The sequence below is a fragment of the Pan troglodytes genome, chromosome 14 (genome assembly GCF_028858775.2).
Source record: "Pan troglodytes isolate AG18354 chromosome 14, NHGRI_mPanTro3-v2.0_pri, whole genome shotgun sequence".
NCBI classification, from domain to species: domain Eukaryota; kingdom Metazoa; phylum Chordata; class Mammalia; order Primates; family Hominidae; genus Pan; species Pan troglodytes.
The window spans coordinates 30,094,420-30,112,445 of NC_072412.2; the positions used below are offsets into that span (position 1 = coordinate 30,094,420).

The 18,026-nt window shown below is 43.3% G+C and overlaps 1 protein-coding gene and 1 long non-coding RNA gene across 23 annotated transcripts in view; one reads left to right on the plus strand and one right to left on the minus strand.

Annotated features, from left to right (window-relative positions):
• LOC104001814 (uncharacterized) overlaps positions 1-6,648 on the minus strand; it is a 52,561-nt gene extending 45,913 nt beyond the window's left edge. For 3 of the 9 annotated variants that reach the window (XR_010150419.1, XR_010150416.1, XR_010150420.1), the window contains exons 1-3: positions 6,098-6,587; positions 5,232-5,925; positions 4,787-4,860 (exon numbers count right to left, since the gene is read on the minus strand). This is a non-coding gene — a long non-coding RNA (uncharacterized LOC104001814). Of the gene's footprint in view, positions 1-581; positions 1,931-4,643; positions 4,861-5,231; positions 5,926-6,097 lie in introns of those variants that run through there. The other 6 variants (XR_010150422.1, XR_010150421.1, XR_010150417.1 and 3 more) reach the window with 6 other exon arrangements.
• The window catches only part of TEX26 (testis expressed 26), a 90,541-nt gene continuing 79,156 nt past the window's right edge, over positions 6,642-18,026 (plus strand). For 8 of the 14 annotated variants that reach the window (XR_001708636.3, XR_001708635.3, XR_008538763.1 and 5 more), the window contains exons 1-2: positions 6,681-6,765; positions 13,663-13,747. Coding sequence is in view for 7 of the 14 variants with exons in the window: in XM_016925126.4 (XP_016780615.1) it covers positions 6,705-6,765; positions 13,663-13,747 (146 nt within the window). In the remaining 7 variants the exon portion in view is untranslated. Of the gene's footprint in view, positions 6,766-13,662; positions 13,748-18,026 lie in introns of all 14 variants that reach the window. The other 6 variants (XM_054665168.1, XM_054665169.1, XM_063792032.1 and 3 more) reach the window with 5 other exon arrangements.

Consider the following 18,026-nt stretch of genomic DNA (forward strand, 5'->3'; position numbering starts at 1 on the left):
ACTCTGAATCAAACGCATTCACCCATTCCATATTTACTCAGCAAAGTTTTATTGATTGCCTATAAGAAATATACACCGTGCTAGTGTATTTTATTAGTAAATATCACAAAGAAGTTATATTGGGCAATCTTTAAAATTGATGAAGAGCCTAGGAACAGATCTTCCTGGGTAAAAGAGGCCTCACACTGAGTATAAATGTGCCCCAATGCTGATATTTTAACAGTTTAAGATCAATACAATCGTAGGACAACAATGACCTAAGCAAGTCATTCATTCATTAATTCATTTCGTCTTCATTCATTCAACACACATGCTTGAGTGCCTACTAGGTGCCATAGGCACATACCAGGTAGATACTGGCATACAAAGGTGCCTAAACATGGCCCTTGCCTTCAAGGAGCTTCCACTCTTGTAAAAGAAGACCCTTGTGTAAGCTAATAAGACTAAAACAAGTGCTCTGAGAGAAATTCAAAAAGGAAAACATCTAAGATGCTTGTAATCCAGTTCTAGAGATAGAAACCAATGACATGTAATGTAAAATTTAGTTTTTATTTTATTTTATTTTATTTTGTTTTATTTTTGAGACAGAGTTTTGCTTTTGTTGCCCAGGTTGGAGTGCAGTGGCATGATGTCAGCTCACTGCAACCTCCACCTCCTGGGTTCAAGTGATTCTCCTGCCTCAGCCTCCCAAGAAGCTGGGATTACAGGTGTGTACCACTATGCCCAGCTAATTTTTGTATTTTTAGTAGAAACAGAGTTTCACTATGTTGACCAGGCTGGTCTCAAACTCCTGACCTCAGGTGATTCACCTGCCTCGGCCTCCCAAAGTGCTAGGATTACAGGCATGAGCCACCATGCCTGGCAAAATTTAGTTTTAAAACAAATATTTAAGGATTGATTGATCCAAGTGATTGATTTACCCAAACTCTCAGTGATCTTGGAGGCTAGTCACTTATTCCAACAAGAATGCAAGTCCAGAAATGATTTACAGAATGAGGGAGTTTTTTTTTTGTTTTGTTTTGTTTTGTTTTTGCCTGATGGTACTAGCTTGATTTTTGGCTAAAAGATAACATTGCTCAACTTGATCGCCTACCTTAATTATCAGCTTGAATGCTGTTTTACTGTTTCAAATATCCAATCTATCCTGAAAAAGCAAAGTTATGCCCCCATTGAAGAAATTCAAAAGAATGCGTGTGTCAGTTTTCAAAGGGAGTATCTAAAGAATTTCAAAAATGCTTCAAGTGATAGCAGCAGTAATATGGTTTGGCTATGTCCCCACCAAAATCTCATCTTGAATTGTAGTTCCAATAATCCCCATGTATCATGGGAGGGACCAGGTGGAGATAACTGAATCATGAGGGTGGTTCCCTCATCCTGTTCTTGTGATCGTGAGTCAGTTCTCACGAGATCTGATGGTTTTATAAGGGGCTTCCCCATTCACTGGGCACTCATTCTCTCTCCTGCTGCCCTGTGGAAGAAGTGCTTTTCTCCATGATTGTAGGTTTCCTGAGGCCTCCCCAGCCATGTGGAACTGAGTCAATTAAACCTCTTTTCTTTATAAATTACCCAGTCTCGGGTATTTCTTCATAGCAGTGTGAGAACAAACTAATACAAGCAGCATTCAAATAAGTGATTACTTTGAAAAAGAGAACATTCATTTGGATGGATAAGTGCTGGTATAACAGATTTAAAATGACTGTTCACTTTTGCTGTTTGCTACTTGCATAAACCTGAGAGAAGAACTAACAATGGAAGGCACTGGTAATTACCCAATGGTCGCCACAGGCTGTGTGTTTCTTAAGTGTTCAGAGAAGAGGCTGGGTGCGGTGACTCACACCTATAATCCCAACACTTTGGTAGGCTGAGGTGGGTGGATTGATTGAGCCCAGAAGTTTGAGACCAGCCTGGGCAAAATGGTGCAACCCCATCTCTACAAAAAATACAAAAAAAAAAAAAAAAAAGAGTTTAGAGAAGAATTAGGGAGAGAAGGGCCGGCTGAAGAGGGAGGTCACATATAAAAGGGATTGATGAGGTTTTGATAGAATCAATAGTCTAAACTTGCTGTTATGGTTTTATTTAGATGAAATGTAAGTAAATTTGGTAAGTACCAAGTTAGAAGCAGAGCTTAGAATTTACCCCATTAAATTAGACTATCCTAATAGAAAGTAACTATATAATTTTTTTCTGGAATTTCCAATAAGAGGACCAAAATCATTCTTGGACTACTTACCTACAACCCCTCTTAGTGGCAACTATGACCTAGATGACTCAACAAGATCTGAGTCTGTGATGGCTAATTTTACATGTCAACTTGACTGGGCCACAGTGCCCAGATCTTTGGTCAACAGTCATTCTGAATATTTCTGTGAGGGTATTTTTGGATGGGGTTAACATTTAGATCATGGACTTTGAATAAAGCAGATTGCCCTCTCTGATGTGGGTGGACCTCATGTAATCAGTTGAAGGATGAACTAGAACAACACATTGGCTTCCCCCAGCAAGAGTGAATTCTGCCAACACTCAGTCTTCAGACTCAAGCTGCAACATCAACTCTTCCCTGTGTCTCCAGCCTGCTGTCCTACCCCACAGATTTTGGACTTGTCACAATTGTGTGAGACAATTCCTTAAAAGAAATCTCTATTTTATTTTTTACATAAGGATGCTCGAATCAAAGCATTGCATACTGCATAGTAATAGAAAGTCTTTTGTCCAAATGTAAGAGTGAAGGCAGAGAAGCTTCACTTCGTTATCTTTGTATCCAAAGTAATTGGCAAGGTGGCAGATTGTCTGTGACCTCTTCTGGGCTTTTGGCAGTGGCCACCTGTCAATTCTTTTACCCGTTCTTCATTAGCTTGCTCTTTGAATTTTTGCCTTCAACTCTTTCCTCTCTCCCTCTCATTCGGGAGATGACCTTGCCTGTCATATGACCTGGAGCAGTGCTTCTCAAACTGGAATGTTCCTAGGAATCCTCCGGAGACGGAGATCTTGATAGAGTGCAGATCCTGATTTAGCAGCTTTGGGTGGGGCCTGAACTTCTGCATTTCTAACAAGGTGCTGCTGAGGTTACCGGAGCACAGCAAGGTTCTAGAGCTGTCCATCTCAAACTCTGTGAATCACCTGGGATCTTGTTAGAAATGCAGCAGCTCAGGCTCCGCCTGACTTCCTGAGTCTGAAGCCATGTGCTCACACAAGCCCAGGGGCAGATATGCACACTCAGATTGGGGAGCGGCTCTCCAGCACACCTATCTTCTCCAGGCCTGGACCCCATCTGCTCTCTACTGTAGCTTCAAGCTCTATCTTTCTGCTCCTGACCCTTGGCCTAGGAATTTGGTTGCTCCTCCCCTGTTTTAAGTAATAACTCTCTACCTGAGCCCCTCCTCCTCCCCTGGCTAGAGGTTTTCTTCTCTGTTATAGTTCAAACTTGAGTGTTCTATATGTGCTGTCTCTTCACCCTTACCACCCATCCCAGTCTTTACTACTTCACATCATGTTCTCTATGTGTGTGTTTGTGTGTGTGTGCGCGCACATGCATGGACATGCATGCGCAGATGCGTGTGTGCATGCAAAAAGAAATTGTCGCAAATTTTTTGTTTTTTGTTTTTGGAGATGGGGTTTTTCTCTTGTCACCCAGGCTTGAGTGCAGTGGCACCACTGCAGCTCACTGCAGCCTCAAACTCATGGGCTTAATTGATCCTCCCACCTCAGCTTCCCAAGTAGCTGGGACTACACATATGCATCACCATGCCTAATTTTTTCATTTTTTGTAGAAACGGGGTCTCCCTATGTTGTCCAGACTTGTCTCAAACTTCTAGGCTCAAAGGATCCTCTTGCCTTGGACTCCCAAAGTATTGGGATTACAAGCATGAGCCACCACGCTCGGCTGTAATCACTTCAACTGAAAACAACCAATTAACATTTAACCCATTCAATACAACTATTCTCAATTGTTTTGGATCAATTTGAAACTCTGCTAAAGACATATCAGTAACCTAAATTAGTAACCTAGATGCTTTAATTTCTGAATGATTAACTTACTCTGGCAGAATGATGTGGAATTTTGCCTCTCCTCCTTCTGGAATGAGAGGCCAGGATTTACTTAAACTTCCAACCTGGCCCCTTCACTGCATTGTTTAACCCAAGCATGCTCAGGTGAAGTCCAAGCTTCTCAGGATGGCCTGCAGGGCCTTCCACCCCAGCCGGCTCTCAGTTTCCCCTGACACACTTTACAATATGGCAATATTAAACTACTAAAGGTCTTGGGACTACACACACTGTTCCATGCCTCTGGGCCCTTGCGTTACTTTGTGTCACCTGTCACCTCCCCCTATTCACCTGGCTGACTCCAAGCATCCTTGAGGACCCAGCTCAGGCACCTCCTCTTCTAGGAAGTTGTTCACTATAATAATCAGGGTGTTGCCCCGATGCCATCATACAGCTCATATTCAGTGCACGACGGTCAGTATTTGTTGAGGGAGAGAAGAAAGCAGGGGGGATACACTCTACTTAATCATTTAGAAGGGTTGCCTCAGGCAACCAGAATTCAAAGGCAGGAATAGTGCTATACCGCTAGCCATAAAATGGACCCACGCAAAAATACACTTTGAAGTAGAAAGACTATAAAAGGAATGAAGATCAGAATAGCAACAAGAGCAATATCTTAGATTTGTGTGATTTTACAATTTGTAAATTATTGTTGGAACTCATCATGTTTACAGCACAGTGAGGTGGGTGCTAGTATTCTTATTTACAGATAAGGAGACCAGGGATCAGGGAAGGATTTGCTTACCCCTAAGGGCCTGCAGTGACAGAGAGATCCTTTGGCTCTCTATTTGGTTCCTACCGCACCATTTCACAGCTTGCCTAAAATGAGACAAATTGTAAGATATTAATAAGAATTCACTTTCAAAATTCTATATACTTGCTGCTCTATTTTAAAAATATATTTCTCTTAAATTATGCTATGCTAATTAGCTCTACCATTTCCAGACAGTAATCTGTTATTGGGTGCTACTTTTTAAATTTAGATGCCACTACTAAATCCTAATTTAGACTCATTCCTTTTAATAACATCTATGCCTTCTAATGTGTTCCACCCTCCATTGCTTCAAAACATGAGAGTTTATAATGTGTTATATTCATTCCATTATATGGATAGAACTCTACCTTCAGAAAATTCTAGTTTAGCTCTTCATTTTAAAGACATTCCTTGCACATATATTTGGGATCCTTACCTTGATGCTTTTTCTGTCTCATTTGATAAATTCCTCCTTTGTCACACTGCACTGTTTCTCTGAGGTCTTATATTAGAATAGCCCCTTAAGAATAAAGAACTGTTGTAAATCGCTTTGTAAACAGGTTGCCAGCCAACTCCAAAATGTATTTCCTGTCTTCTCTTTTCACCCAAGTAGGTAATAACTGTGTTGTAACCTGGAGACAGTCAGTAGTTACTAACCACCTAGTATGTCAAATTACCAGGTAGTGTTATCCAGCAAAAGGGGCTCACTGCACTAGAAGCCAACACTATGACACCAAGTTTTTGAGAAAAGGAAAGCTTCACATTGCAAGTTAACTTCTGAGGAAACAGAAGTCCAGTTCAAATCTGTCTTCTTGTACTGGCTTTAGGGCAGTAATTTTATTACAAAAGGTTTAGGGTTGGATCCTGGGATTAGCAGGTGATTGGTGGAAGCAAAGGGAACATCTGGGAAGTCTTCAGGCATGCATGGCTCTCTCTTCATGCTTCCTGGTAGGTCCCATGTGCAAATTTGGAGGGAGTTCGTATGAAACATGCAGTAGAAATTCAGGCTGTGACAACAGCAAGCTTGCTGTGCGCAAACTGCATTTGGCCATATTGATTCCGGCTGATTTCAGTCAGTTGTGTTACAAGCAGAGGGAGTTTCAGCAAATTGTTCCTTTTCTTATCTGCCCCTGAAAACAAGAATTTCTGTTAGTTATTGGTGTCTTTGACTCTTTGAAACAGTTTCAGTAGTTCCCAAGATATGAAGATAAAAGACCCCCTTCATCAGTGAAAACTCTTACAAGGGGATGAAAGACACAGCTTCCTCTATGAGAGCACAAGAACAATTAAATTGACCCTCACAAACACTATGGTTGGTGCCAGGAACGTGGCCTGGTGAGGAGGACAGTGTCACATCCTCCCTGCCCACTCCTGTTTCCACGCATGCATTTCCTCTTCTGCCCCTCTCCTAAGCCAGGATGACCCTTCTGACCGCGTGGAACTATCACAGAAACTGCTTCCATTTATACCAGATGACTTGGGATTCAGTCTTCTTGCTTGGTTTTTATTGACTGCAAAAATCCATGACAACTTTGCGCACATTTGCTTAAGCTGAAAGCAAATGGATGAAAGTTTGTAGTTGAAAATCTACTTTCTCTTCAATCTCTTCCCTTTTTGCTTTTCTTAGGAAACATACAAGACAGTGGTCCGGAAAGCTCACTGCAAGAACTGTACAAATAATGTAAAAGTAAGGCATCCATAAGATCAAAGCCACATTTCTTTGCTCTCTGCACCCCATTCCCGCGCCGGCCAGGTTAAGCCTCCTGCGTGGCCAGCACCCCTTGGCAGGGGCAGAACTCCCTGGAACCCGATCCTTGTCTCCATGGCGACGCGTCACAAAGCAGCCCGCGGCTCCCGCAAGCGCTGAGATAGCTGGAGCCAGGGCCCCGCGGCCGCCTCCTGGGGCAGAATGGAACAGCCTGGGCCCAGGGCTCCGGATCCCTCTCTCTGCCACCACAACCTCCAGCCAAGTAAGACAGCAGACTCTGCCGGTCTGCGGGGCGGGGCTGGGGTCTTTCCCGGGGAAAGCGTCCTGTTGAGAAAAAGGGGCCTTAGTATTTAAGGGTGTGGCATCACTCTTAGGAGTATGCTCAACTGAGGAAAAGACGGGGAGTCAGGGAGAATGACAGGGCATTCATGACGCTGCCCCTTTTCAGTCCTTCGCATAACCTTTGCCAAATCCCCGCTCCCTAAAACGCGCAGGGTTTTTAAACACTCGAGGAAGTGCCTGGCTAAGAGGGGACAGGAAAAAAGGAAGAACTGGTGATTTTCCAAGGAAAACAGGGCCAAAGGCAAAGAAGAAAGAGAAGTCCTGGAAGCTCTGAAGAGAACAGGTCCTGCATGAGTCCCGATCCCCATATAGGATCTTGGAAACAGCAAGGAAAGTGGGGGAGGGGTTGGCTGCTGAATGCAGTCCCAGCTGTGTCTGCAGAGGCAGACGCCCTCCCTGGGCTGTCGCACCAGGCTGGGAGCCATGGCCTTCAGCTGCCGCCTCTAACCCGAATTGATTTTTCTTCCACAGAGATTTTGTCTTTCACAGAGGTAGTGCTTTTCGTCCTAATTCTGCCCACAGATGCAGCAGGTTCACCAGTTCAGCCTTTTGGGTCTGTGGAGGGAGAACCACTCTAGCTGTGACGCTAGTGGCATGATTACCGTGTAGTCAGCTCCATCATAGTCTCTTGTGGCAATAATTGGCCATTGCTGCTGTATAGTTGGGTAACTGTGATTCCACAGTGGCTATGGAGCAGTGAAGGATTGTTCAAGTACAAATTCTCTAGAATTGTGCTCCCAAAAGAGTGAATGAAATGCATATTTTCATTCCAATTCATTCCGTTGTAAATTAAGAATGGAAAATGAAAATACTTAATTAGTGCAGAAAATATCTAATACACTCAGTTTCTATATGATGGGAAGGCAAACAGGAGAGACAGGAGGGAGGATCCCCTCCTAGCACCCCGACAGCACCCCTTTGGACGCTTCTCTTCCCTTTCTAACCACCCTGTTTTCCCACTGTCTCCCCATTTCATCCCCTTCTTGTCTGGGAACTGTTGGAGTCCCCCAGGATTGATCCTTCTAGGCTTATCTTCTTTTTGTGACCATATCCTGCACAGGGCTTCAAGTGCTGCATAAAGGTGCCAACAACTCTCTAACCTTTATCTCTGACTTGGACTTTCTTCCTACTTTTTCAGACCAGAATATCTAACTGTCTACCAGACAGTTCCATGTGGGTGTCACAGCAGGGCCTCCAACTTGACATGTGCAAAATCACACTCCTTGTCCTCCTCAAACCTTCCAGACTTTGAGAGTTCAGTTAAGAGGGTCCTAGCTGCTCAATTTAGAAGGGAAGGCAGCTTCCTTGAGACTGCAGTTTGATCACCAGGTCTCTTTGATTCTGCCTCCAAAGCTCTTTTTCCCCCGGGTGAATTCGCTCCTTTACCTCCAGGCTTGGGCCTCTAATGGCTACTCTGTGCCACTTCATCCCCCACTGCTGGGAGAGTCACCCTCCAAATGGTAGGCTTGATGTGTCCCCACTGCCCAGCTTTGTCCGAAATAGGATGAGGTTGATGGTGACTGATGACTAACAGTTATTGAATAATTACAACAGATGGGGCTCTCAGGTGTTGTATTAGCTTCCTGTGGCTGCTATATGTTCCCACAGACTGGTGGATTCAAACAACAAAAATGTATTTGCTCACAGCTCTGAAGGTCGAGAGCCTGAAATCAAGGTCTGGACAAGTCTGCACTCCCTCTACAGGCCCTAGGGGAGAAGTGGTCCTTGCGTCTTCCAGCTTCAGGTAGCCATCGGCACTGCTAGTGATAGCAGTGGCTGCTGCCATCATGCTGGCTGCAGCAGGGAAGCACAGCTGGGGCTGCAACACTCCATGGAGCCCGTGGGAGCTGCCCCTTCTGAGTTGGGATGGGAGCTCCCTGTGCCGCTACAGCCGCCCAAACCGCAGCTGCAGACCCAGGCCTCCTGCTCTATGGAGCAAGCAGGAGCCCTGCAGTCCTGGGCGAGGTTACAGCCACCCAAACTGCGGCTGTGGGCCTGAGCCTCCCTGTGCCTCTGAGCCTCCCTGTGGAACCCACGGCTGCAGACCTGGGCCTTTCACTCCATGAAGCAGGCAGGAGCCAGGGACAAGTGGGAGCTTTGCCTCTTCCAAGTTGGTGGGGCAGGAGCTCCCTGGTGCAGCTGCAGCTGCCCTCCCAGGCACAGGACCTGGGCATCTCTGCAGCCTGCACCCTTGGACTCCCCAGGAAGGACACCCTTCACCCATCCATCCCTGCAGGCTCAGGGGTATCTGGTCCCACTGCCAGGCAATACCCCACCCCCATCCCTGCAGGCTAAAGGGTATCTGCTCCCACTGCCTGGCCTCTCTCCACTGGCTCTGATCTCAGAGTGCGGTTGGGACCAAGCCCCAGGGCTGTGAATGGCAGCAGGAGGCAGACAGAGTCCTGGGTGGAAGGGGCTGGGGTCCCCAGTAAGGCCCCACCCTCCGACCAGGGAGGGCCTGAAGTCTGGGGACCAGGCTGCCAGTCAGGAATCTGAGTGGAGACTCATGCTGCCTCCTCCAGCCTGCGCATGGCCACCCATGGACCAATCAGCATGCACTTCCTTCCCTCTGAAGTCCATAAAAACCCTGGGCTCAGCCAGAGCAGGGAAGAGGACAGCCAGAGAATGAAGAGGGCAGGGAGAGACAAGGGAACCCCCAGCTGTAGAGGAGTATGCTCTCTGCTGATAGCTGGAGATGATGGGGCAACTAGCTGCAGAAAGGAAGGAGTACCCTTTCGACTGCCGACAGACAGGAGCTACGCTCTCTGCTGAGAGCTTCAGAGACCTGCAGAGATCTCTGAATGACTTCCTATGGAGAGGAGCTACGCTGCCTAGGGTCTCCTCTCTACTGACAGCTGAACACTTGACCAGATGACCTGCCTACAGAGAGAAGCTACCCACTCCTCCGAGCTGTTCTAACACTAAAACTCTTCTTCACTCTTCACCTCAATGCGGGACAAAAACTCTGGCAAAGGCACTGCAGCCACAGAGTTTTCCAGCCAGAAAAATCAACACCCCAGAGATCCTGTAACGCTAGCTTGTGGCCTCATTACTCCAGGTCTCTGTCTCTGTCTTATAAGCACACTTGTAATTGCATTTAGGGTACACGAGGATAATCCAGGATGATTTCCTAATCTCGAAATCTTTAATTGCATGTGCAAAGACCCCTTTTCCCAATAAGGTAAGATTCACAGGTTTTGGGGATTAGGACATGGACATATCTTTTTTGTAGTGTCACCATGTGGCACACTACAAGCAACTTATATATATCAATACCTTGAATCCTCAAAACAAAGTGAGGGAATAAAATAATATATGTGAAAATATTTTGTAAAGTGTAATAGAATATACATGTTACTATTTTATAATATTTTTAAAGCTTTATATTTTCCTAATGGTGAACACATCCAGTAGATTGTCAAGGTTAGCAGAATGAGGCTTTAGGATGCTTTGCTGACCTGTCATTAGCCATCTTTCCCTTTGCTCCATTCACATGGGGCTATTTGTTGTGTCTCATCTCAGACTCTCATACCTCATGCTACTTCCTCTGTAAATTGTTTTACTTCATGTCTTGTGTTTCTCTTTCAAACATCTACTAAATTAAATCGCAGCTCAGATGCCACCTATGCTATGATAACCCCTGGGCCTGCCCTTGCTGCCACATCTTCTCATCCAAGCAAAAAGAATCGCACCCTCTTCATGTTCCCTGTGACACATAGGACATCAGCACCACATTAAACTTGTGCTCATAGGATACATAGCTCATCTCTTGGCCTGTGAGTTCTCCAAGGCCAGGTCAAGACTCTGTGTCCCAGTGCTCCACAGGGCTGGGTCCACGGGAGGGCTTGGGGACTTGTTTGAAGGAGGAACAGAAAATGAGAGAAGAAAGAATTAGGAAGACGTAATCACAGGAAAGATGGATATGAGTTACACAAAAGGACATTGAGACACTGAGAAGAAAGTAGTGACATGCAGAGAACATACTAGGAACAGATTTTCAGAATATTGTGATTACAGATTTCTCAATGAACATTTCTGTTAATGAAGAAAATTAATTCCAATGGCATACTGTACTTTCAGAAGCTTTGTCAATGGAGGTAAAAAGCATAGAAATACAGCCCTTACAAAAAGAGTTGTAGTAAGGGAAATCATTAACATGAAATTAAAGGAAGATGTACCAAAGATCAAGTGTGCATCCAAGCAGGTTAGGATTAGGGAGTGGAGGGAGTGCCTGATCTGTACAAAGGTAACAATGGAAGAGGGAGGCTCTCATGGCCTCAGTTCCTGGAAACAGTAAGGCATGCTGCTCTTGTCCGTCAGACTCCTGATCCAGGCACCTGGCAATTGGTGACCCCAGCTGCCAAACTATCTTCAGAAGGGATAGGACCCTAGACGGGTGGGAACACAGAGGGGCGTGTCGTGCTTGCCTACATGATTGATTGGGAGGTGCTGCCTGGAGTGCTGTTCTGCCAGGCTTTTTGAGGCATATCTGAGCCTAATAGAAATGTGATCTGGACTGTTAGAGTTGTTTGCCTTAGAAAAAAGAGGGAAAATTCATGTGTGGCTTTTGTGCAGAATATCCTTCCTGATCGTTCCGAAAGTCCAATGCCGAAGTTCAAATCAGGTTAGAGAAGGCTTCTTTTATGAGTGGCATGCCTCACAATTTCTTCCCTTTTACTTGTTCATACTTGTAATTCTTTTAACAAAGAACATTGAATTCTGCTATTGGGATAAAATGCTTTCAAGCATAAAGCGATGCCCACTAAAGAAGGAGTATTGGAGAATGATGTCATTTCTTGTAGAGCAGGATTAGAGAGCAGACACTACGAGTGCATAGAAGCACAGTTACAGAGTGGGGAATACAAGGGGCTAAGGCTTCAGTTATCTGACTAAGGGGCTCTTAAGTGGAGGTAGAACTTCAGCCAGGGTTAAGGGCACAGGTAATAGTTGCAGATGATCAGATCCTGATTGGAAATGAGAGTCTGTTAAATTATAAACAAGACTTGATTGGGATAGATGTGGAGATGAACATTAAGAGGTTCACAGATAAGAGGAACCATAAATATTTGGCCAGAGCTCCCTATGCTAAGCAGTAGCATATAGCTTTTTAAAATATTGGGAAATTGAAGAAAAATACTTAATAGCAATTGTAATAGGACACACGAAGGGGAACAAATACAGGCAATGAGGTGGCTACAGTATTCTAGGGATGAAGGGATACATCCTAGAGAACACTGTGTATTCAAAAAGTAGAGATGTTCAACCAAGGTTCTCATGACATATATAAAGCAGCAGGTAACCACCCAGATATGAAGAGTGAGAGAATGACTGAATTTTAAATTTAAAATGTATATTCCTGAGAAATTTGGTGGTACTTCGTTGACAATGGGAGGTTGGGGCAAATAAACAGTGTTGTTGCTGGTATCTACCTGTCTTAGTCCATTTTCTGTTGCTGTAACAGAATACTACATACTGGGTAATTTATAAGGAAAAGAAAACTACTTTAGCTGATGGTTCTAGAGGATGGAAAGTCCAAGAGCATGGCACTGGCATCGGGTGAGGGCCTATTAGCTGCATTGTAACATGATGGAGGGCATTGCATGGTGATAGGGCAAGAATGTGCTAGCCCAGGTCTCTCATCCTCTTTTTATAAAGCCACCAGTCCCATCATGGGGACCCCTCTCTGATTACCTCATCTAATCTTAATTACCTCTCAAAGGCCTCACCTGCAAATGCTATCAACGTATACATTTGGGGATTAAGTTCCCAATACACAACATTTGGGGGACAAATTCAAACAATAGCACTACCAGTGGTAAATTCTCAGCTGGCATCCTCCTGGAACCATCAGCAGTGTTTGACTCCCTTCTCTGGGACACTTTTTTTGACTTTCAGGATGCCACTGGCTCCTGGTTTCTTCATCACCTCTCTAACAGTTCTTTTCAGCCCCTTCACTGGCTCCTCGTTCTCTCTCCAAATTCTTGACATTGGAGTGTTCCAGGTCTCAGCCTTGGAACTTCTGCTCCAAGTCTACTCCCTCCTTCATTGATCTCCCCACTCTCATAGCTTTAAATGGCATCTACACCACAGAATTTTGCACAACCATTACAAGACATGAATTAGAACTACGCCAGATGACTTGGAGGAGTTTTCTATCACACACTGTTAGTGACAGATATAAGAAAAAGACACTCTGTGTCGTATGAGCCCACTTTTGTGAAACAAAATGTTGATAACTGAAACCCGATATGTCTATGTATAAATCAGCATGTGATTACCTCCACATGTATGCAAAGAAACAGGCAAAATTGTTAACATGTGCAGCCTGGGAGGAGGGATAGGAAGGAGAGTGGCAATGGCAGGGAAAGGAAGAAGTAAGGGGGTGTTCATTATAAAACTTGATGTGTGTGATATGATCCCGTGTGTGTAAAGTCATTCCGTGTGTCTATAGGTACATCTAATATGATGCATGTAAAGTTGGTGGCTAAAACATAATAGTAGGTCTCTTAAAATGATAGAGTTTCAGATGAATTACTTTCCTCTTTATATTTTTATGTCTGTCTTTAATTCTTTAAAATAGCATGCATGAATGCTCAGGAGAAACAGTAGAACTATCTTTTATTTTGGGGTGAAACACAGATAAGTCAAACTTCCTCATTCCTATTAGAGGCTGTATTTTGGCCTTTATTCCTTAGACTCTAAAGATAAACCATCCAAAATGTTTTTTTCTCTTGCAAAATTATCTTAATTGTTAAAACAACATTTCTTCAAAATATTCTGGTTTGCCATATTTAAAACTGCTTTATTGTACTTTTAGCAGGTGACCCCAACTGGGATTCCTATGCTACCACTATGAGGACTGCATTCACGCCTAAAGCAGGAGCAGTGCCTGCCTTAATTCGGTAGATCATTATTTGAGTTGGATTGATATACATGTTTTAATTTGTTGACTTGTCTTTTATGACTCAGAATCCAAACACATAGACAGTAATTAGAGAAGCTTGGTAAAAATGCTCTTGGGTACGGGCTACTGTGTGCACACCTCTGCTCCAAGCATCCGTGATACCCCTTCCCCTCAAACAGTATCCAAACCTCCTATAGGGAAACCGAGAAAATGGCTACCAATTTTTCATAAAGTTCCTGTGTATTGTGGTTTACAGCAGACCCAATATATAGGTTAATAAGGTTGTGCTACCTAAACATTCACGTGACCTGAATCCATTCCCTAATATAGAGTAGGCAGGCAATGACAATTGAGTGAATAGATGAATGGATGAATAAATACTTGTTATCATAGCATCACCCAGACTAGTCTTGGAAGCTGGAAGAAGGCCACTGTCCCCCTCTTCTTACCTCCACTCCTCCAGATACTGCAATATTGGCTTCAGCTTCTCCTCCAATTCAACCTGAGATGAGGGTAGTGGGAGTTTCTACACATCAGCTGCCTTTTTTTTTTTTTTTTTGAGACAGAGTCTCGCTCTGTCGCCCAGGCTGGAGTGCAGTGGTACGATCTCGGCTCACTGCAAGCTCCGCCCCCTGGGTTCACGCCATTCTCCTGCCTCAGCCTCCCGAGTAGCTGGGACTACAGGCGCCCGCCACCACGCCGGGCTAATTTTTTGTGTATTTAGTAGAGACGGGGTTTCACCGTGTTAGCCAGTATGGTCTCGATCTCCTGACCTCGTGATCCACCTACCTCGGCCCCCCAAAGTGCTGGGATTACAGGCATCAGCTGCCTTTCTAAGCTTCTAAGCTCATCAGTAGGTGCGTGAGAGCGGGATTAGGGGAGCTCCATCATCTTTTTGTGTGTGTGTGTGACGGAGTCTCGCTGTCACCCAGGCTGGAGTGCAGTGGCGCCATCTTGGCTCATTGCAAGCCCTGCCTTTTGGGTTCACGCCATTCTCCTGCCTCAGCCTCCCGAGTAGCTGGGACTACAGGCGCCCGCCACCACACCTGGCTAATTTTTTGTATTTTTAGTAGAGAGAGGGTTTCACTGTATTAGCCAGGACGGTCTTGATCTCCTGACCTTGTGATCCACCTGCCTCGCCCTCCCCAAGTTTTGGGATTACAGGCGTGAGCCACCGCACCCGGCTGCCCCATCATCTTTTACTGTGTCACTGGTAGGTATGAAATCAGCATAGAGAGCCTTCAATTATCATCTTCATTCTGTGAATTGTGTCCAGTGAGAATCTTTTCACCTTAAGCCTGGCCAACATGGTGAAACCCCGTCTCTACCTAAAATACAAAAATTAGCCGGGTGTGGTGGCAGGCACTTGTAATCCCAGCTACTCGGGAGGTGGAGGCACGACAATTGCTTGAACTCCGGAGGTGGAGGTTGCAGTGAGCCGAGATCACACCACTGCACTCCAGCCTGTGTGACACAGTGAGACTCTGTCTCAAAAATAAATAAATAAATAAATAATTTCATCTTAAAAGTTCAAGATATTGAAAAGTGGAGTATTGGTAAGACCATGGCTATGGAGTTAGGCAGAAATGGCTTCTATTCTTAGCCCCCTGCTCTTACCCGTATTATCCCTGCTACCTTGAGCAAGTAACAAGCCATCTGGGGCTCAGTTTTGTCATTAGTGAAATGGGGACAATGATACCTGCCTAAAGTGGCTGTTCTGAGGACACAAAGCACTAGGACAGTGACTAACACAAAGAAGTTAGTCATTTTCATTCATTTTTCCCACCATAGTATGTGATAGATTTCCAAAAAGTACAAGGCTACAAGATTCCAGATTTCTGAGTTACTAGCTATCCCAGTGAGTCCGTAACTGGGAAATTTTATCATCTGACTGTAATGAAAGTGCCAGCTATATAACTGTAACAGTAGCCTGAAGAAGAAATGTTTAGGATGAAAGCCAAAAACAAATAGATAACTTAGGGAGTCTAGGTCAGTGATGTTTGAATTTATATATTTATAAACTTCTCACAAAAGTTTTAAGTATAAAAATTTTAACTTTTTTATTTCAATAGCTTTTGCGGTACAAGTGGTTTTTGGTTACATGGGTGTATTGCATAATGGTGAGATCTGAGATTTTAGGGTACCCGTAACTAAAGTAGTGTACATTGTACCCAATATGTAATTTCTTATTCCTCACCCACTGCCACCTCCCTCTCTGCTTCTGAGTCTCCATAGTCCATTATGTCATTCTGTATGCCTTTGGGTACCCATAGCTTAGTTCCCACTTATCAGTGAGAACGTATGGTATTTGGTTTTCCATTCCTGAGTTACTTCACTTAGAATAATGGCCTCCAGCTCCATCCAAGTTGCTGCAAAAGACATTATTTCATCTTTCTTATGGCTGTGTAATATTCCATGGTATATATATATATACCACTTTTTTTAAACCACTCACTAATCAATGGGCCCTTAGGTTGGTTTTATATCTTTAAAATTGTGAATTGTGCTGTGGTAAACATACATGTACAGTTGTCTTTTTAATAAAATGACTCCTTTTCCTTTGGGTAGATACCTAGTGGTGGCATTGCTGGATCAAACGATAGATCTACTGTTAGTTCCTTAAGAAATATTCATACTGTTTTCCATAGAGGTTGTACTAATTTACATTCCCACCATCAGGGTATAAGTGTTCTCTTTTCACCACATCGTTGCCAGCATCTATTGGTTTTTTGACTTTTTAATAATTAAATTCAATAATATTTTTTGCAGGAGTGGGGTGGTATCTCATTGCAGTTTTCATTTGTATTTCCCTGATGATTAGCAATGTTGAGCATTGTTTTTCATATGTTTTTGGCCATTTGTATACCTTCTTTTGAGACATGGCTGTTCATGTAATTTATCAACGTTTTGATAGGATTTTTTTCTTGGTGATTTCTTTGAGTTCCTTGTAGATTTGGGATGTTAGTCCTTTGTTAGCTTCACAGTTTGCAAATATTTTTCTCCCATTCTGTGGGTTGTCTGATTATTCTAATTATTCTTTTTGCGTATAAAAGCATTTTAGTTAAATTAGGTCCCATTTATTTATTTATTTTTGTTGCATTTGCTTTTGGGGTCTTAATCATGAATTATTTGCCTAGGCCAATGTCCAGAAGAGTTTTTCCTAAGTTATCTCCTAGAATTTTTATGGTTTCCAGTCGTATATTTAAGTCTTTTATCTGTCTTGAGTTGATTTTTATAAGGTGAGAGATGCTAGCCAATTTTCCCAGCACCATTTATTAAATATGGTGTCCTTTCCCAAATTTATGTTTTTGTATGCTTTGTCAAAGATCACTTCATTGTCAGTATTTGGCTTTATTTCTGGGTTCTCTATTCTGTTCCATTGGTCAATGTGCCTACTTTATTTTTTAAACCAGTACCATGCTCTTTTGGTAACTATAGTCTTGTAGTATAATTTAAAGTCTAGTAATGTGATGCCTTCAGATTTATTCTTTTTACTTAGGATTGTTTTGGCTATTTGGGCTCTCTTTTGGTTCCGTATGAATTTTAGACTTGTTTTTTCTAATTCTGTGAAAAATGATGTTGGTATTTTGATAAGAATTGCATTGACTCTGTAGATTGCTTTGAGCAGTGTAGTCATTTTCATGATATTGATTCTTCTGATCCATGAAACACACCCATGGGATGTGTTTCCATTTGTTAGTGTTACCTATGATTTCTTTCAGTAGTGTTTTGTAGCTCTCCTTGTAGAGATATTTCACCTCCTCCTTGGTTAAGTATATTCCTGGGTATTTTATTTTTTGCAGCTGTTGTACAACGGATTGAGTTATTGATTTGATTCTCAGCTTGGTCATTGTTGTATATAGCAGTGCTACTGATTTGTGTACATTGATTTTGTAACTTGAGACTTTACAGAATTCATTTATCCAAACTCTAGGTATATGATCATATCATCAGCAAACAGCAATATTTTGACTTTCTCTTTTCAAATGTGGATACACTTTATTTCTTTCTCTTGCTTGATTGTTCTGGCTAGGACTTCCAGTACTATGTTGAATAGAAGTGGTGAAAGTGGGCATCCTTTTCTTGTTCCAGGCCTCAGAGGAAATGCTTTCAACTTTTCCCCATTTGGTGTAATGAAAACTGTGGTTTTGTCATAGATGGCTCTAATTTTTTTTAAGGTATATTCCTTAGACGTCTAGTTTGTTGAAGGTTTTTATCATAATGGGATACTGGATTTTATTGAATGCTTTTTCTGCATCTATTGAAATGATCATATG